Source organism: Chaetodon trifascialis, chromosome 3 (assembly GCF_039877785.1).
Source record: "Chaetodon trifascialis isolate fChaTrf1 chromosome 3, fChaTrf1.hap1, whole genome shotgun sequence".
Taxonomy (NCBI): domain Eukaryota; kingdom Metazoa; phylum Chordata; class Actinopteri; order Chaetodontiformes; family Chaetodontidae; genus Chaetodon; species Chaetodon trifascialis.
The window spans coordinates 17,870,086-17,888,074 of record NC_092058.1 but is presented as its reverse complement, the minus strand read 5'-3'; the positions used below and the strand labels follow the sequence as shown (position 1 = coordinate 17,888,074).

The 17,989-nt window shown below is 42.6% G+C and overlaps 1 protein-coding gene across 2 annotated transcripts; it reads left to right on the top strand.

Moving 5' to 3' along the window:
* The first annotated feature begins 2,234 nt into the window (after positions 1–2,234).
* On the top strand, positions 2,235–17,501 carry LOC139329519 (transmembrane protein 198-like). Of its 2 annotated transcripts, none has more exons than XM_070959889.1 (5): positions 2,235–2,799; positions 13,704–13,946; positions 14,181–14,756; positions 15,629–15,777; positions 15,898–17,501. In XM_070959889.1, the coding sequence occupies exons 2-5, from the start codon at positions 13,793–13,795 to the stop codon at positions 16,045–16,047; spliced, it is 1,029 nt and encodes a 342-aa protein (XP_070815990.1). In that variant the 5' UTR covers positions 2,235–2,799; positions 13,704–13,792; the 3' UTR covers positions 16,048–17,501. The 2 variants fall into 2 exon arrangements, with proteins under 2 accessions (XP_070815990.1, XP_070815991.1); XM_070959890.1 differs by having other exon boundaries at positions 2,265–2,799; positions 15,629–15,706; positions 15,898–17,500.
* Positions 17,502–17,989: the final 488 nt, after the last annotated feature.

Sequence of the window (17,989 nt, the reverse complement as noted above, 5' to 3'; positions counted from 1 at the left end):
ATGTTAGTAACTTCCTGTCACAGCATCTGCTCTGCCCCCACCCCACGGAGCTAGAGGCAGACCTGACAATCCACAGATACTGCTGTGAGTTAAGCATGTGAGCACAATGGTGGGTGGATGCAGTTCACAAAAGCTAAGAGGTTAAAGGTATATTGCTTCCTCTGCACAGAGAGAGGCTTAATATGTCTCCATGTGGCAACCTAAACCAGGCTTGGACAGTCTGTATATCAAAATTTCTATACAGAGATGACTCATTGTTTTGTAACGAGAACATGAAGCGCCAGCAGGCTGTATTGCATAAATGTTAGTGCAAACTTTCAGTACAAAGGAGCCATGCTTTTATTGGTGAGAATGAAGACCTGACTTTTCATTTCAGAGCTACAGAAAGTGACGGCATATCTAAACCTGACACAAGCTCTGCCACAGACAGCGCTAACACCATTGCTTATCCACAAAGGGCTCGTTAACTTAAAATCTTGTCGAGGTTGTAGGCCTGTGTAATGATTCTCCTGCTGTTGGTGACGTTGGGACAGAGTGTCATGCTTAGGTAAATTCCAAGGAAAATATACCCCTCTGTTCACTTTGAGAGCTGTGGGAGAAAAAGTACCTGACGTCTGCGTCACAAATTTTCCCAGAATGTAGGGAGTGGATTGCAACTGAACTTCATATCACAACACAAGATTATTATATTTATGGATTACACAGATGAGTTATGACTTTTCAGATGTGAAGAGGTTCACCAGAAAGGAGAGAACAGCATCCTCACTTGGCAGTACTTTATGTTTTTCCAATACAAGTTCTCCATAATCGGAAAAACTCAAGAAACCAAGAATGACTCAGTTGCTCACTATTGTTAAATCATCAAGGAAATGCAGTGAAAGGGGTTACATAGCATAATGTGCCAATAAATGATCATGGTACTGGGATATTTCAAGGCAGGAAACCATGGAGCCTACAAGCCATGTCAAAACAATATATGTCTGTCTACTTAAACCTGACTGAACAGATCATAAAATTGTAAATGTAGACTGCATGAACATCTGTATGTGGGTGTGGTTGTTGAACTGTTAGTGTGGAGGTCATACAATCTATGGACGTGGCTATAAATAAATAAGACCTTCTCCCTGCCATACACTCACTCAACCACCACCCCCTCCTCTGGGAGACCCTGTGGGAAGAATGAAGTCCTCATACAGTGTCAACACTCACAGCTGTAGCTCATTCCCTCCGCATGTACCAACACAATCCACAGGGTCCTGTGTCACCAGTTGTTTCTGTGGACACCACAAATTCCCAGCCCTCTCCTCAGTGTGCAGCAGTCGAAATGCAAAAAGGAGAAGAGAAAGAATAAGCTTGAAATGTATACAACTTGTCTGCTTTCACATTCAAACACTCGTCAAGTTAAGCCTGTATCACTTTCTAAAAGGGCACCTTTAAAAAGTATTTTTAAATGTATTAATGGCTAAATCATTATTGATTTATGAATCATTTATAAGATAGTAACTTTTGGTTTGTCAGGTTTAAAAAAAATCTCTCATTAATAGTCTTGTCATTATTAGAGGATAATGTGTGTCATCAGGTCTGCAGGTATAGATGTTAATACGTGATTACTCATGATTTCAATGTCTGTGCTTGTTTTTAATATGTGCACCCATGAGTCACATGTTGTAGTATTATAATAAACTGATGAGATTATCCAGGTCAAATAAAATATGTTGAACTGAATCAAGCCACAGTTGTAAATCTGAATAACTTGTCTCTAAATGGATTCTGGCTTAGACGCTCACTGGCTTAGCACTTTTCAGGGTCATGGGTCCTTTTGAAGTTCTAGAGCAGAAAATGATTAGCTGGAGAAAACTAAATGCACGCCAGAGACAACCTGGCCACCCAAAATGAACTCTTATTGGTTTGAGTGCTCTGCAAAGTGCTAGTAAATACTTTATTGGTTAATAATGAAATTATTTTCATGTTTACAGTGCATCTTACTAGAAAGTGATACTGCCATTGCTAGTTAGCACTTTAGCTAATCCTTAAAATGTATCTACCATCATCATGTAAAGTTAGCGAGCATTCTAGCCTGTTCAGTGCTCTCATGGAGTATTGTATTGTTTCATATTTAGCCAACCTCCTGTTCACTGAATGAGTTTCCAACAGGAGTTCAGGTATAGCAAGCTAGCCCCATTTAAGCTGCGGCCTCATCTGTTGCTGTGCCCCCACCTTCCCCCCTCCCCGCCAACCCCCATCCTTCCAACGGAGCAACTGACGACGCTGGATGGAGATAGCGAGGGGACCGCCTCGGAGGGAGAGAGGGAAAAACTTTTTCTCCTTTGTTTTTTTTTCAGTGTCATTTACTTCAGCCGAGAGAGGAGGAGAGGGGAGGTGTGTGAAGGGCGGATCGTTAAGATTTTCCAGAGGTGGACGTTTTTTTGGTGTGGAGTCACACGGACGGGAACTTCAACGGTTAATGTAGTGAACGCTTCAAAGTAGTGACCGGCTGAAGAAGCCGCGGAGAATATGGAAACTAGCTAACCCTCCACACAGCAGTGGTCAGAGCTAGCTTCGCCTTTTTAAAAAGATTTGCATGAGGCAGGGGTAGGAACAAAACCATGCCGCTGGTGTCGGTTTAGCTCAGCCTGTGAGTTTAAAAAGGAGCCTTGGGAGAAGTTGGGAGAAAACCGGTTTTTCCTGGTACCCTACCGCCGCTCTGTGTTTGTGAATGGTGGGCTGTTTTTCTTGTTTGACAGGGCCGATTGTCAAGGAGAAGTTAACATTACAGCTGCCGAACACAAGGGCTCATCGGTAAGTTTTTAAAGTCACGTTTACTTAAGCTTAAACAATTGTTTTGTGTTGCAGATGTCCACATCACTAAGCTACTCTTTGTTTAAAAACCAAGGTTTGGCTGTCTGTTACTCTCAGTGGACATTTGAATTCAGTCCAGGCTGTCATAGGAAACTACGGCCACAGACTTCATTACCGATGGAAATCCACCTCAGATCGTGACTGATCAGTGCCAAACTCAACAGCTGGAAATGTTTGTAATAACACGTATAGCAAGTCAGGGTGCTCCCATGGCTGCTCCCCTTTCCAGGCATTTTACACTTGAGGCACATAATGCAACTTATCCTTCAGCCTTTGAGGACAAAGACATAATGATCCAGGATAACAAAGGCTTTATTTGTGTGCACTGAACTGAAGCATGTAGACAAAGACCCCTGAGTACTGAGTGCTTTAATCAGTACTGGCAAACAACTCCAGGTAGTTTTGCAAAAGTTGTGGAAGATGCTAAGTGGCATACAGCTGTTAACAAAACATATGCTGTGAGATCAGTATTGATTTTGTGATGCTGTAAACTCCACAGGTTGTTTGATAAATCAGACCACTTCCAGAAACAGTATATTCCTTTATTGTCACCTATAAGCAAAATATGGAAACATCCTTCATCTTGTAAGGCAAACATTTCATGTCCCCTCATGGCCCACGTAGCGTGCAAAAAGCCCTGGCCCTGCGGCTCAGCTGTGTGATCCAGGGTAGGACTGCCTCTTGGTTTTTTGGCCAGTGTGATGACAGTCTACAGGTCCCGTCTTTACTGGGGAGTGCAGTCTGTAGTTACACCCCCTCAGCAAGCCGCCCCATCTACTTGACCTACTCTGTCAGCCTGCTCCAGATGGTTTTGCAACTTTGAAACGGCAGAGAGGAAGCCCTTCCCTGCTTTGGGGAGAAAGAGAAGGCAGGAAAGGAAGCATGAAGAGCGGGGGCTGATGAAAGTTGGACTGCACATGTTTTGCATGGTGCCTTTTAATTAGCACAGGCACAGGGCTCTCATTTTTTGTCTTGTCCTTGTTATTAGAACATGCTAACACCATGCTGACTCCTCTTCAATGGTTTTTACACACATAATTAATTGAAACATTTTAACAGACACATTGAACCCTGAACTTTATTGAAAATGCTGTAAGCAGCTTTCAGGAGAATGTTGTCGGGGAAAGAGTATGCACAATAAGAGCAGCTGACCAGCACAGCGAAGGAGGAATTCCCATTTTATGAGGATAAGCTTTAATTTGAAGTTTGGGTAATTACTGCGTTTGGATCTCTGCTTTCTTCTTTAAACACAAGCAGTCTTTTTTCCCCTTAAAACAACAAGGCCAGAGGCTAAGGTTTATTCTTCTAACTAAGGTATGGCTGGCCAGCCATCTCTACAGTATGTCTGCAGTTCCAAACTTCAGTGAGACGGCGCCGTTTGTTTACTCTGTATTTTGTAGTGTAAAGTAAAAAAAAAATAAGATACACAATTCCTGCTTTTTGATTCACATTCTGAAATAAAACAATTTGGCTAAAGCCATCGTCAAACTCATAATAGAAATTTTGGGAAGTTCTAGTTTTACTTTCAACTGTGTCACATCTGTGAAAAAGATGAACTTCATTGCTGTCTGTGGTTAGTTTAAAACCCCTGTTAGTCATGCAGTATTAGCTATGTCGTGTGTATTGATGGATATTCAATAGGAATCAATGACAGAATGGCGTATACACAGCTTCTCCTCTGTCGTTAGTTTTTGCCACGTGTCAGGACTTTATTTAAGATTGAAGTCATCACAAATCCAAGTGCAGTGTCGCAATGACACTGTTGTGTAATGATGATGATTGTTTAGATAAATGTACTTCAGAAGTCATCAGAGTTGCTCCAGCTCTGTCGGGCCGCATGCTCAGGCCTCCTGCATCAGTCCATATGCACTGCACATGGACAGATCTGTTCACTGAGGAGGGACTCTAAGCTTGTCTTTCCGAATAAGAGCTGAGGAAGAGCTGTGCTGTACAATCTGTACTCATTGAAGGCTGTTATAAATCTAGTAAGGAGGCCATTGTGTTTTGTACTTGTGACTTTCTCCTCTTATTGGACATCACATCATAGATGTATTCCTATAAGACCTCAAGGAATGCTTTTTAAGTAATGGACAAAAAAAAAACTTGGAGTACAATTTAAATGGTGCCAGATGTGATGTTTAAGGTCTTTGTTTTTTATATAGTAAAAGGTGGTCACTCACTGAATTCATTTTTAAATTACCCAAACATGAGTGGACTTGCTTTTGTCATCAAATGCAGTTGATCCTGGTACTTCTTAATGACAGCTAACTGAAAGAGGAACTGACACGGCTGAGGAGCGACCTGACTTTGTGTTTGACTCAGAGATGAAAGGATCTGGAGACTCCTGGTTCCCATTGTCACTTGGAAACCACATAAAAAACTGATAGCAGTCATTTTGAAACATCCATGCATAGGCTACTTATAGCACTTTAAACACTGGTTATAGTTTCAACATGAGAGGGGTGTTGAGTTGGCTTGGAAAATGAAGGGCACATGATATTTTAGACTCGTGAGATCGCTGTTGGAGGTACAATTATTGTCGACGAATTTGACAGAGAGGGTTAAATGTCTGCTCTAAATGATAGAGCTGCAGACATATATAGGCACTGCACGGAGGTCTGAACCACTACATTGTCCCGGCTCCTCTTCTACCACTATAGCAAACCTATCTACAAATTATCACCATTCAGTCAGTGGCCTACTTGATTTTCAATTGGCAGTCTGCCTAAGCAATGCTGTTTCTTGTACACCAGATTGATAAGAGCTAAGCAAAGTGTTAATATGCACTATAACAGTACCATCACACCCCGGTGAAACTTCTTGAGGTCAGAACCTCAACACCAACCTAGTGTTCATCAGCAGCATATATTATCTCGTACACAGTGCTATTCTGTCATGCTCTCACAGACATATGGACATCGGACTCCACCACACTGCCTACTAAATGCTTCTCTCCACCACAAACCCTAATAGCGCATTGTGGAAGTGCTCCTCCTTGCTGCACACGCTGTACTGTATGCTCCTTCCTCTGCTGCTCTCACTTACTGCAGCATAGATAGCTAACTGGATGAATATTAGTCCTTCCCGTGTTAATATCCATGTGTGTTTCTGATGTACAGTATACACACATGCACCATTGACATGTGACTGTTCAGAAAGCTCCTCATTGTGTTTCTGATCTCTTGCCATTCCTCTCTATAAGTAGCTCTCTGCAGTCTTAAATTGACAGGCCTCTTATTGTTTAGACTAAAGTCAGGCGTGAGATTCAGAGATAATGAGGGGAAAAGAAGTTGGATGCTACTAATAGAATATTGCCACAAGTGACCATTTTGTGGCGTAAGGGCAAATGATTTAGCAGTGAGAACTAATTTTGATTTATCATTTTTTAAATGATCTTTATTCAGGAATTGGAGACTTCGGTTCAAGTCCTTCAACTGCCAGAGGGAATGTTATTGGGATATCACCACTTGAACAGCTGCAAATTGCGCCTGTAAATTAAAAAAGCTATGATGGGAATTTTTATAAGTCAGGGTAATGACTTAGGAAGGATCTCCAACTGTGCTGTGCACAAGATGAAGTTGTCTGTGTGAGTCAGCTTTGGGAGGTAAATAGTTTTGCATAAAATTCACAGCTTTGAAGATCCTGTGGTCAGAAATATCTTGGTTATGGGGACAAAAGTGAAACATATTTTTGCTTCAGATTCTGTGGCTCAAGAAAGATCCATTGCACACAGTGCACATTTTGGTGTCATATCTTATGAGAGAGTTGCATTAAAACGTATGCTTTGGTAACTTTCTGATTGAGATGGCTTTAGGAGAAGCAGCTGATGTCTAAGGAAAGACCATGTGACACCCTGGCAAGAAAGCTTCAGAGGAGAATAGACATGAATATGAATAAGGAATAGTTCATTCCCAGATCTGCACTGGGATACAATTGCTCAAGCCACACGCAAAGGCTGTCAGAGGCATGAGTAATGAGTATGTAGAATATCCCATGAGTCACATGCACTCTAGTCAACTTTGTAGAACTCACATGGCACAACCAAGCTTTTAAAAAACTATTAATTTGCCCATCACGGGGATCAGGTTGAGGTATGCTATGTAGTTTTTCTGCTATATTTATTTCTATTTATTTTTGCCTGTGTTTTTTAGTTTTTTAAGGACTTGTGAGTCAGGATGGATCAGACTTCGTTAGAATTATGGGAGGAATGTGTTTGGTGTGTGACCCGTGAATGTGACAGTAGAGACTTGTGACACTGGCAAGTATTGACTAGCGTAGTTGTTTGTTTGTCATATGCAAAACAGTTTCAGTGGAGCAATCGTTGACAAGGAAATAAACATAAGTAGTATGCAGAGGTACACTGGTGGTGATGAGTCGGTAATGCACATAACAATATATACTGTCTACATTTTGTGTATGTTCATAGTCAGTACATCATTGTGGTTTGAATGTGGCTGCATGTAGCTCAGACCCAGAGTTCAATATGATATAAGAATAATAAGAATTACAAAACGTCTGAGTATTCACAGTCTGTAAAAAAAAAAAAAAGAGTAAACTGACTATCATGTGGTGCTTTGTTCATTATGCAAGTTGTTACTATGTTTGGTGACACAATAGCAAGTGTTATGTGTAGATTAGCCTGCGAGCCAGACAGATTACAAGCTTATTTTCATGCTGAAGGCTGCCTCTGCTGCTGGTTCCTCAGGATGGCTAAAGTGCTCAGGTCCAGTCTCGGTATTGGCAATGCTAACTTTCTTAGCAGCGCACAGTCCTGCGTGTTTCTCAGTTGAAACCAAGGGAGCGGTGTTGTTGAGGTGAAATGATGTTTCAGTGTTGATGACCCGGCTTTTTGTTCCTGTCTCTGCTCCACGTCAAAAAAACAAGGGTCAGTTCCTGCTGAAACCTCATGTTCCACTTCCTCATCTGGCCCTGAGCTTCCTGCTATGGAGGGACAGGAAGCTGAATAGTGGCCCATACGATGTCTTGCTCAATGTGATCCAGAATGAATGCAGATGGTATTGTGATGATGAGGGTAAATTTATCTACGTTTATCCAGTGTTATGCTTAGCACAACATGGAATCCATTTTAATAACCCCGACTGTTAAGGCCAGCATTACTCCCATGGTGCCTCTTGTCTGGCCTCGAGTCTTTCAGCTGGTTGGGGTGTTCAGCTTAAGGTGCCATGATTTATGGCTGCAACTGCAAAGTGCATCTCACATGCTTGGTAGAGTCTTCCAAGTGAAGTTGTCAGAAAGCCAAGTCATAACTCTGCAGGTTTTCAGCTTCTCAGCTGGCTCTGGCCATCAAGTCCAGGGAGCACTTGCAGAATCCTTGGATGTGATCACAGACGCCCACCCCTTCATTAAACACACCCAAATTAGTTATGTGGGGAACTTGTTGTCGGCCCTGCCTGTTCCTCAGCAGCTGAGCACTCAAACCTGTGCTGCTCAGCCCCCCTGCATTGTTTGTTCAGGGGGAGTATACTCTTGGGTTTTGGTTTCAAGGCCAACATAATATTCCAACAGCTCATCTGCAGCTGATGCTTGTTGTGTGTTAACACACCGTTTCCAACTATTGCCTCTTAAGCACGTGTAAGTGATACTTCTGGAGGCTATTATGTGTGCTTTCGTTTTTTTCTCCCCATTTAAGTGCAAGTAAAGGGGGTTTGACTTCTTTCAAGCCTCTAATGGTCGAGCTGGAATGATAAATGGAAAGGAAATAGTCGGTCAGTCGGTTGGTCATTACGCCATTTTGGTCCAGACTGAAATATCTCAACTACTGGGCAAATTTCTGTAACATTTTCTGAAGACATTCATGCTCCCAGAGGACCAATTTGGTGATCCTCTAACTTGTTGTCTGGCAACATCATAAGGTTGACATTTTTGTGTTTGTGTGAAATTTTGATGAACTTTTGATGGATTGCTGTGAAAGTTGCCACAGATATTTAAGACGCCCAGAGGACAAACTCTAACTTTGTTGATCCTCTGACTTTTCATCCAGCACCATCGTCGGGTCTAAATTAGAGTTAGTCCAATCCTTGGCTTTGTGAGAAAAAGCCCCCCAAAAATGAATGACTTTCTCATGCGCCTAAGGTGTACTTTCTATGTAGTGCTAATAAGCTAACTTTCATGTGCTGACAGGCTAAACGTTAGCGCTGTCACAGTCACAATGTGATCACGGTAATGTTAGCATCTTGCTCCAGCCTCACAGAGCTGCGAGCATGGCTGAAACTCTTCCTCTTGTTGACCAGTATTGAATTAGTTGCCAGGCGACTCTAGCTTTTAGAAAATTCAGCTAGGAAGCATTGGGAGGTTTTGGGGCCTCCAGAGAGCCCAGTCACTAAGATAGATAGTGCTGTTTCTAGTTAGGACCCCCTCCTTCCATCACTTGCCAGCCCTCTGAAGGCAAATACTTGGCACTCATCTTAAAGCAAACACTTGGGATCTACCAGTTTCCTTGGTGCTCTCAGCCATCTTTATGTGGTCTCTGTTTTTGTCCACGTGGTTTCCTCTGAGTGCCACTAGAGGTCACAGTATGGGCCTCGGAGTCTTTGTTTTGCCCCATAATGGCTCCATTCTCCCACAGCAGCAAGGACTTCCAAGCCTGCTAGACAGGACACCATTGTGACTCACAGAGGGGTAACATGAGGCAGGCGCACAGAGATGTGGGAGTGTACATGGACTAGCCTCTAGAGTTGAGTAACAACTGTCAAAATGGTGATGAAATATTAACTCGTTCTCATTCAGAGTGCTAGCATTACTGGTAAACCAAAAATTTGTTGTTTTTGACCAATTGGAATTAAAAAAATGATCAGAAATCAAATTTGATGTGTGGTAGAAAGAAGGAGACTGGACTTAATTATTTTCTTAGCGTTGATGTCTCATAGTTTAAGCAAATTCAATAAGCGGACCACAAACCATCCATTCAAAGTCCTGGTCCATTAGAAGCAAGGGAGGAAGCTGCCAGTGTCCAATTATACTAATCAGTATAAGCTACTGTGTAACATGATCTGTATATACCCACAGAATGTAGAACAAAGCTGTATTCAACGTGCTGTATGTTAAAGCTAGAGTTGGCAAAGCAGGAGCAAACAGCAAAAGTGAACTAGACTATCCCACCAAAAAAATCCATTTAGGCCCCCCCCCCCCCCCCAAAGCCACTCCCTCAAAACACATGAACAACTGCCTGATTACAGCTGGGGGACGAGTCCACGAGAGAGCGCTGGGAGAAGAGTGGTGACATTGAGATGAAAGAGTGCTTCTAAAATACTTCACCCTTCACTTTTTGTCTTCTGTGAAAAGATTTTCTAATTGAACTGGTGTAGATTTGATAGGAACAGCATCAGTGCCTGTTGTTCCTTTAGACAAACAGGATGTTGTGTGTTTGTTTGAATGAATTGTGTTGAAGAAGATGAACTTAATCTCTCATTGTTATTAAAGCTTCATGTTCCTCTGCCAAGAATGGCAAACATCAAAAGGTCAGAGCAGGTAAATATGGGACAGGCTTTAGAATAGAGGCAGTCACGGCAAGCTCTGCTAATTACAGGAAGCTGGCTGTTGCAGGTGTTTCACATCCAAACCAACCAGGTGGCTTTATGCTGCATTCATGTCACATGAAACAAAGACCAACTGAGGCACAAAGCTGTGGGCCAAACCCACAGTAATCAACATCATCAAGTTGAACCTGTACTTAGAGTCAGAAGTAAACTAAATCCACTGAAGCTGATTGGTTTGTTTTTTTAGAAGTACACATTAACCTTTTAACAGTTACACATGGTGACATAAAAAATCCCCTTTTCTTCTCATATGACTGAGTCAACACGAAGGTGGAGAGACAGATCACAGTAAGGAGACCAAGGAGCGGAACAGACGCCCACAATGATGTTCCAGTCTCTGTCAGTCCGTTTTGTAACCTCTTACCCTGTTCAGGGGTCACATGGAGCTGAAGGCCCCCCTTTACTGGGCAAGGGAAGCCAGTCTATCACAAAGACAAACGTATTCACCGACACTCATATTCACATCTACAACACATTTAAGTGTCTATAGACCCTTACAGATACGGAGGGAATAGAGCACCGTGTGTGTAGATTGTACATTGTTCCACAGTAGAGTTTGGCGGCTGGTGTTGATGTGAAGATTATAGTCATGATTGTATGCAGAGAACTCTCCAGCAGCGCTCACTTTTTTTTAGGAACGTTAGGTTTTATTGTGGGTTTGTCTCAGGCTATCCAGTTTCCCTTTTGTTTTCCACCTTTATTTCAGCGGCTATCAGTGCAGTTTGCACCCATTCGATCTTCAAGTCATTTTATGAGCACATACGTGGAGTGTTGGAGTATTGAAAGTGATAAATGGACAGTCATCAGAGTTTTTGTAATACATTTTTGTATATATAACAACATTGCTGCACCCACATCGTGTTACATAACGATTGTACGTCTCAGTTTCAGCTGTTTACGCGTAGTGTATCCAGACTTTAACTGGCCACGTACACATTTCTCCTAAATTCCCCTGCAAAGAGAAAAACAAAAGAAATGAGACTTTGCTGTTGTCACTGATGAAAGCAGAAGAGAGACAGAGAGAGAGAGCGAGAGATAGGTGCTGAAGAGCTGCGAGTGACTGAAGAAGAAAAGGAAACTTTCCAGTGGACTCTCATTTTTTCCATGTAAAGTCATTCACAGGCAGGACATACAAATTACACAGCCCTGTGTCCGAGAAGGCGAAACAAGCAAGGCCCCTTTCAGCGAGGAGTCAGATTTAAGCTGGGGAAAGTTCCAGGTTAAGAAGGAGAGCTGGAGTATAGACAGGGTGGAAAGAGAAAGATCTGGCAAGGAGCAAAGAATAAAGGCAGGGCCGACTGTTCTGATCGATGGTCTCAAGTAGAAAACGTGAGTTAGCTGTAATCGGATCTCGGCTGTGGTGAGATCATCCGAGAGGCCTGCCAGCAGCCTCAGAACGAGCAGTCCACCCATAAGCCTTTAGCCCCGCTGCAGCCCTCTGTGGCTCTCTACACGCCTGCCAGCTTAAACATCAGAGAGAACTTTTCAGGAGTACTAGTCAGTGCACATCCTCACAATTCTGGAGTAGGTAGAGGTGAAGTAAGTACCAGAAAAATGTTTATGAGCTTTGTTTTGCATACAGTTAAATAGAAAGATGGGCTTCATGCAATTTTAGACTGTACTTTAGGATATAAGCGTGTTGCTGTCCAGTGAAAACCATGTATCACCAAATTTTCAGGTTTTTTCTTTTATGAATTGAGAACAAATATCTACTTCTTATGTTAAATAAACCATTTAGAATTCATTATCAAGGAGCTGAAAGTCAACATCTTGAAGATATGGACAGTTAACACCAACTGCTCTGTCATTCTGTCATTTTACGCACAGATACTGTGTCCACCAGTTGTTATCTTAGTAAAGTTACCAATTAAGTGGATGTTTGTATCTTTTCAATCAGCAAGGCTGTTAGATTTTAGCCAAGATAAGATTCAAATAACATGCTGTCTGTCAGAAAACTGTCCTGCATGGATGCTTTCCTGCAATAAGTGCTGCGAGCAAACACTTGTTCAGCACAGCCGAGGTGAGGTGAGGCGGAAGTGCCTGAATCCTGGCACAGTGGATGCAATTTTGTTTTTGCACAGTGCCGAGAAAAAGCCTAAGCAGATTCAGCCATCACATTATACTTTAGGCTGGATTGGCATCAGTTTTGGTTCAACCCTTTCTATTTATTTTGAACTGCTGAGGACTTTATACCTCATTTATCGTTCATGGATGTTGGACAGCCTTTGAACACTGGTTTGAGTTCTTAATTGTTTGCATCAGGAGGTTGCAGTGACATTTAGAACTTATTTTGAAGAGATAATTGATTTGTCTCAATATGCCAGCCTGTGTTTGGACTGCCAGACGTGTTGTTTTTTGCTTTTTGACTGAATTTTAGTGAAAAGGGATGAAAGATGTCAGCCTGTGTTCATCTATTGTGGAAGCACCATTTCCATTTTTACCAAAAAAGAACTTTTACTTAAAATAAATGTTTATTTATTCAAAACCAGCCATTCATTGGAATATGTTACCATGTTACTCTGAGATATCCCATTAAGAGGCACAGCAATAAATTGATTTAGTTAATAACTATTGATTTAGTTAATAACTATTGATTGTTTAAATCTCCTGACAGGATCTGTCAGGATCTAATGTTGACTAATTTTCTGAGTTCTTCTACACATCCAAAAGGTCACACACACACAGTCTGGGTTCATACAGTGAACCTGTTTGGACTGAAGCAAGTGTCCTCCTGATAAATCTCAAGCTCTGTCAAAGCTGCCTAAAAGAAATGCATTTCAGAAGCTGCAGGTTGCATTGTGTCCTCTGTCCTGTCAAGTTTATCTCTGCAGTTTTTAGTTTTGCTGCTTAAATGGTCGTTGATTTTTGCAGCAGTGATATTACTGCACCCATGGAAACATTTAAAATGACTGAAAGTAAATCATTACAGAAACACTCATACATCAACACAACACACAACGACGAAATCACCTGGGAAGCTCACACTGTTCAGTGTCATTTAAAAGCTAGTATAGCTTCCAGGGACCGGTGTGAAATGTCCGCTTGGGTGTGGTTCTCAGAGCCGATCCGCGAGTCGCTAAACACCCGAGCATGCAGGATTGCACTGAGCTGCATATCTTTGTGTGTTGAGTTTGTGACAGCTGCACACACAGAGCAGCTAGGAAGAAGTCACAGCTGACCTGAAGATGTCACGCTGCACATTCTTCCCTGCTTGAGTTTTCTGCGCTGATTGTGATGAACCCTCTTTCATTTTCTCACAATTCATCAACATTTTCTCTTCTCTTCCAGTCACCAACCCTGCTCAGATGGACTTGAGATAACGCCGCCAAAAGTTCTACCCTTGTGTCCTGAACTTCAGCCTCCCACATTGAGCCAGCATGGCAGATCCCACTGGGCTGAGCTCTGAAGGGGCCGGGGCGGGCACGGTCGAGGTCGATGCCTGCAGTTTGGAGATAGAGAGGAAGTATGATGTCATCCCTGCCGTCATCTGCTCCATGTGTTGCCTGTTTGGCATCATCTACTGCTTCTTTGGTGAGGATCCCTGCCGGCTCACATACTTTGACGCTAAGCGAGCGGAAACTCAATGTTTTTGGGATGACACATGTCATCAAGCTCCTCCATGGCGCTGCCTTTAAACAGATCAGATCAAGTTGGCTACACCTGTGTTTTCACTTGAGGTTACTGCATTCCTCTACAACCAGGTTGCAGTGGGCATCTTCTGCCTCGCGTTAAAAAAATTGACATGTCCGTTTTCTCTTCCTCTAGGTTACCGCTGTTTCAAGGCTGTCATGTTCCTGTCTGGTCTGATGTTTGGCTCAGTCATCATCTTCTTGCTGTGCCACAAGGAGCACGTGCTGGACACTCAGCTGAGCGTGGAGGCCAGCGCGGGTATCGGCCTCGGTATAGGCCTGCTGTGCGGTCTGGTCACCATGCTGGTGCGAAGCGTCGGCCTCTTCATGACCGGCCTGCTGCTGGGCCTCCTCCTGGCCCTCGCCGCCCTGCTGGTCACTCACCAATTCTACACTCCCACCACGGTCTGGGTCCCGCTGGGTGCGCTCCTGGGAACGGGCATGCTGTTTGCCGTGCTGACCCTGCAGTGGCAGAAGCTCTTCACCGTGCTCTCCACGGCTGTGTTCGGGGCAGCTATCATGACAGTGTGTGCTGATTACTTTGTGGAGATGCTGGCTTTGGCCACGCATGTGTACGAATGCCTGCGCCTCACACCGGGGCCAGCTCTCTGCTGGTACAGCTGGGTCATTCTGGGCATCTGGCCCACCCTCAGCCTCATAGGAGTACTGGTCCAGTGGAAACTGACGGATGGCAGCTTCTCACATACTGAGGGTAAGGAGGAAATATCAGGATGCTTGAGTTGTGTTGTGGAGTGGTTAAGAATGACACTTAAAAGTCCTCTAAAGAGCAGCAAAGTCAAGAAAGTGCTCCTCAGATATGAAGCGACTTACTCCTGTTTAAAGCAAAGTGAAGGAGTAACATTTAAAAGCACGTCAAGTGAATAATCACATGTATGCTTGAAGCTGGAACAGCCAATTAGAGACAAGGATTTACCCAACATCTGCTCCTTTGTACATTCTTGTTAAAAAAATCTTTATTATTCTGCAAAAGCATCATGTGATTTTCATGTTTTTAATACCTAATTGAAATCCTTACTATCTCTAATAGCAAGTAATATGTAACAATCTCATTTACTCGTAATATAAAGTATATAAAAAGGGAAACAAAAAGAAAACCAAACTAAAGTAAGAAATAAAATCTGCAGTTGGTAGAGAAGGTCCAACAGAGAAAACACAGAGTAAGGAGAGTTTAGTTTAGAAAACATGAAGATGCACTGAAAGTGATTGCAAACAATATTGTTGGGAATGTTTTCAACGAAGATAAATGCTAAAATGAAAAAAGTAATACACAGAAAAAAAATAAAAGGTCTTGTAACATTCTAGTTACAAGACACATAAAATGCACATAAAAGACTGAAATGAGCCTATTCTGAGTAGAATTTTCGAGTAAAAACAAAGGATTTGTATTTTTACTTTTCACTCGTCCAGAATGTTACTTTCATCAGTTTGAGGCCCAGATGTTTTATGTTTGGATTTTACAACCAGACTGTATTTCCTCCGTATCTCATCCTCTGCCCAGAATAACTGCTGTTTAATGATGAAGTAATGTTTTAAAGCTGCCTCTGAATCCCCTTCTCCTCGTAGTCGTTATCAGTCGGAGACAGAAGAGAGTCCAGCTGATGCGGATTCGAGAGAAGGACGCCAAGAAGCGACAGCAGGCAGGTGGGCAGGAAGGCACGTACCGCCGTAAACCAACCCCAGTGAAACGTTACGCTGGGGATCTACTGGCACCGGTCAGTGTCACCCAACAGGGCGTGTGCTGTAGATGCTGATGCCATAAAATCCTTGTCCAGTTGACCCCGCCGTGTCTGTGCACCTCGCTCATCTCTCCCTGTCTTCTTTTCTCTTCTCAGAGCTACCTGCAAAGTCTGCGGGACAGACAGATGGGCACAGGCACTTCCCTTAGCAGCCTGGGCACTGCCAACCACACCATGATCGATTTGGACTATGACACCGGGTCCACCGCGCCCCTGACAGCTACGACCCCAGTCGTCAGGGTCTGAGCAGAGCAGAGATGAAGAAAGAACCGCTTTGCGCTCTCTGGTTCTCCATCTGTGTCGTTCTAATGTCGAGTAAAACCAATAAACTGCTTCATTCTGCCCCTGAATTGACTTGCAGTGAGGATGGATTTCTTCCTGAGGTGTGTCCACCTCAGAATGCTGCTTTTTGGGGGAAAGTGGTGTCAAGTTACACCCTGATTCCAAAAAAGTTGGGACGCTGTGTAAAACATAAATAAGAACAGAATGCAGTCATCAGCAAACAAACTGTTTCCCGGCAACAGATTTACAAGGTGTTCCTGAGTCCATGCAGTAACATCCTTCATACAGTCACGAAGTTCACAAGTTCACAAAGTGGTGAACCTCTCTCCATCCTTGCTTGTGAACAACTGAGCCTTTCCAGGATGCCCCTTTCATACCCAATCATGATACTATCACCTGTTACCAATGAACCTGTTTACCTGTGGAATGTTCCAAACAGGTGTTTTTGGAGCGTTCCACATCTTTCCCAGTCTTTAGTCGCTCCTGTCCCAACTTATTTGAGACATGTTGTTGCATTAAATTCAGAATAAATATATATATACAAAAATCAATGAAGTCCATGAGGTCAAACATTAAATGTGTAATTTTTGTGCTGTTTTCTGTTCAGTATATGTCAAAAAGGATTAGCTAATAATCACATTGTGTTATATTTATGTTGTACGCAGCGTCGCTCTTAGTTGGCGTCTTGGTTAACAGTGCAGCCGCTGTGTTTCTCAGAGAAACACTAAAAGACAGATACTAACAAAGTAAGGTCCTCCATTTCCTTTCATCATGTATTAAATACATAAATGGCAAATACGAGCCTCAAACATAGTGAACATAACAAAGCCATTTGTTTGACATTACATGTACTGTACTTAAAAAGTTAGTCATTGCCATGAAGTGTTGTGTTTTGAGCTGTCTTACTGTTTAACTGTGTGGTCGTAGGATTTGTGAAAGTGTATCTTTAAACTGATTTTCATGTTGTGTATTTTTTTTTTTAGATGGACTGTGGTGAGTATGATATGACATGTAGTTGGATACATGGAGTGTGACAAAGTGAAGCAAAAACTAAATGATGCAAATAGAGTAGTTTGTCTTTGGGAGCTCTGTGCATGAGCTTTTAGCAGGATCTCTTCCAGCAGCACTCTTCATTCTGTGACCTTTTTTGTGTTTTCAGTGTAGCTCCTGACAGGACACATCAGGTGAAGACTTTAGGCCTGTGTGTGCTTGTGGAGGAAACCTTTTATAATTTAATTTATATAATGACCAGTTACATGCTAGTGTTGGAAAAAGGACAAAAAACAAAGCATGCTTGTTGTTAATTTGTAGATTTTTTTGTTGTTGTTGTTAATTTTGCAGGGACACTGCACTCGTTACCTGAATCTGTACATACCTGTTGATAGGAATTTCAAAGAGAAATAAATGAGTTTGATACAAAAACACTTCTTGCTCATTGGCTGAGTCAGATAAATTGTGCTGTTTTGTTTGTTTGTGGCTCTTAGCAACGCTGGCAGCATTACTCACCAGATTTTTCATGGGCAAGAAAGAGGTCATTGGGAGGATTTCCTAGTCTGCAACCGGTTGGGGTGGCCATGGCGCCTCCAAAGTTTTCTCTTGTGGACAACTCGATGCAGGACAGACTGGCCTTTCATCACAGTGAACATTAAATATTTATCTCTCCTTTTTATGTGGAAATGTTGAACCACTTTTCTGGTGACAGGGAATTGAAATAAGTAAGGCGACATCACTGCTGGCATTATGTCTCGTTTAATTGTAGAAAATCTGACATTATCACCAACACGGAGCTGTGTCACATGAGCTCTCAGACCAGTGTGATTCATGAAATAATGGACGTGTTTAGAAACATTTAAGAGCACCGAACACGCTAGAAAAGATGACTGGTTGTCTCAGCAGAAAGTGCACA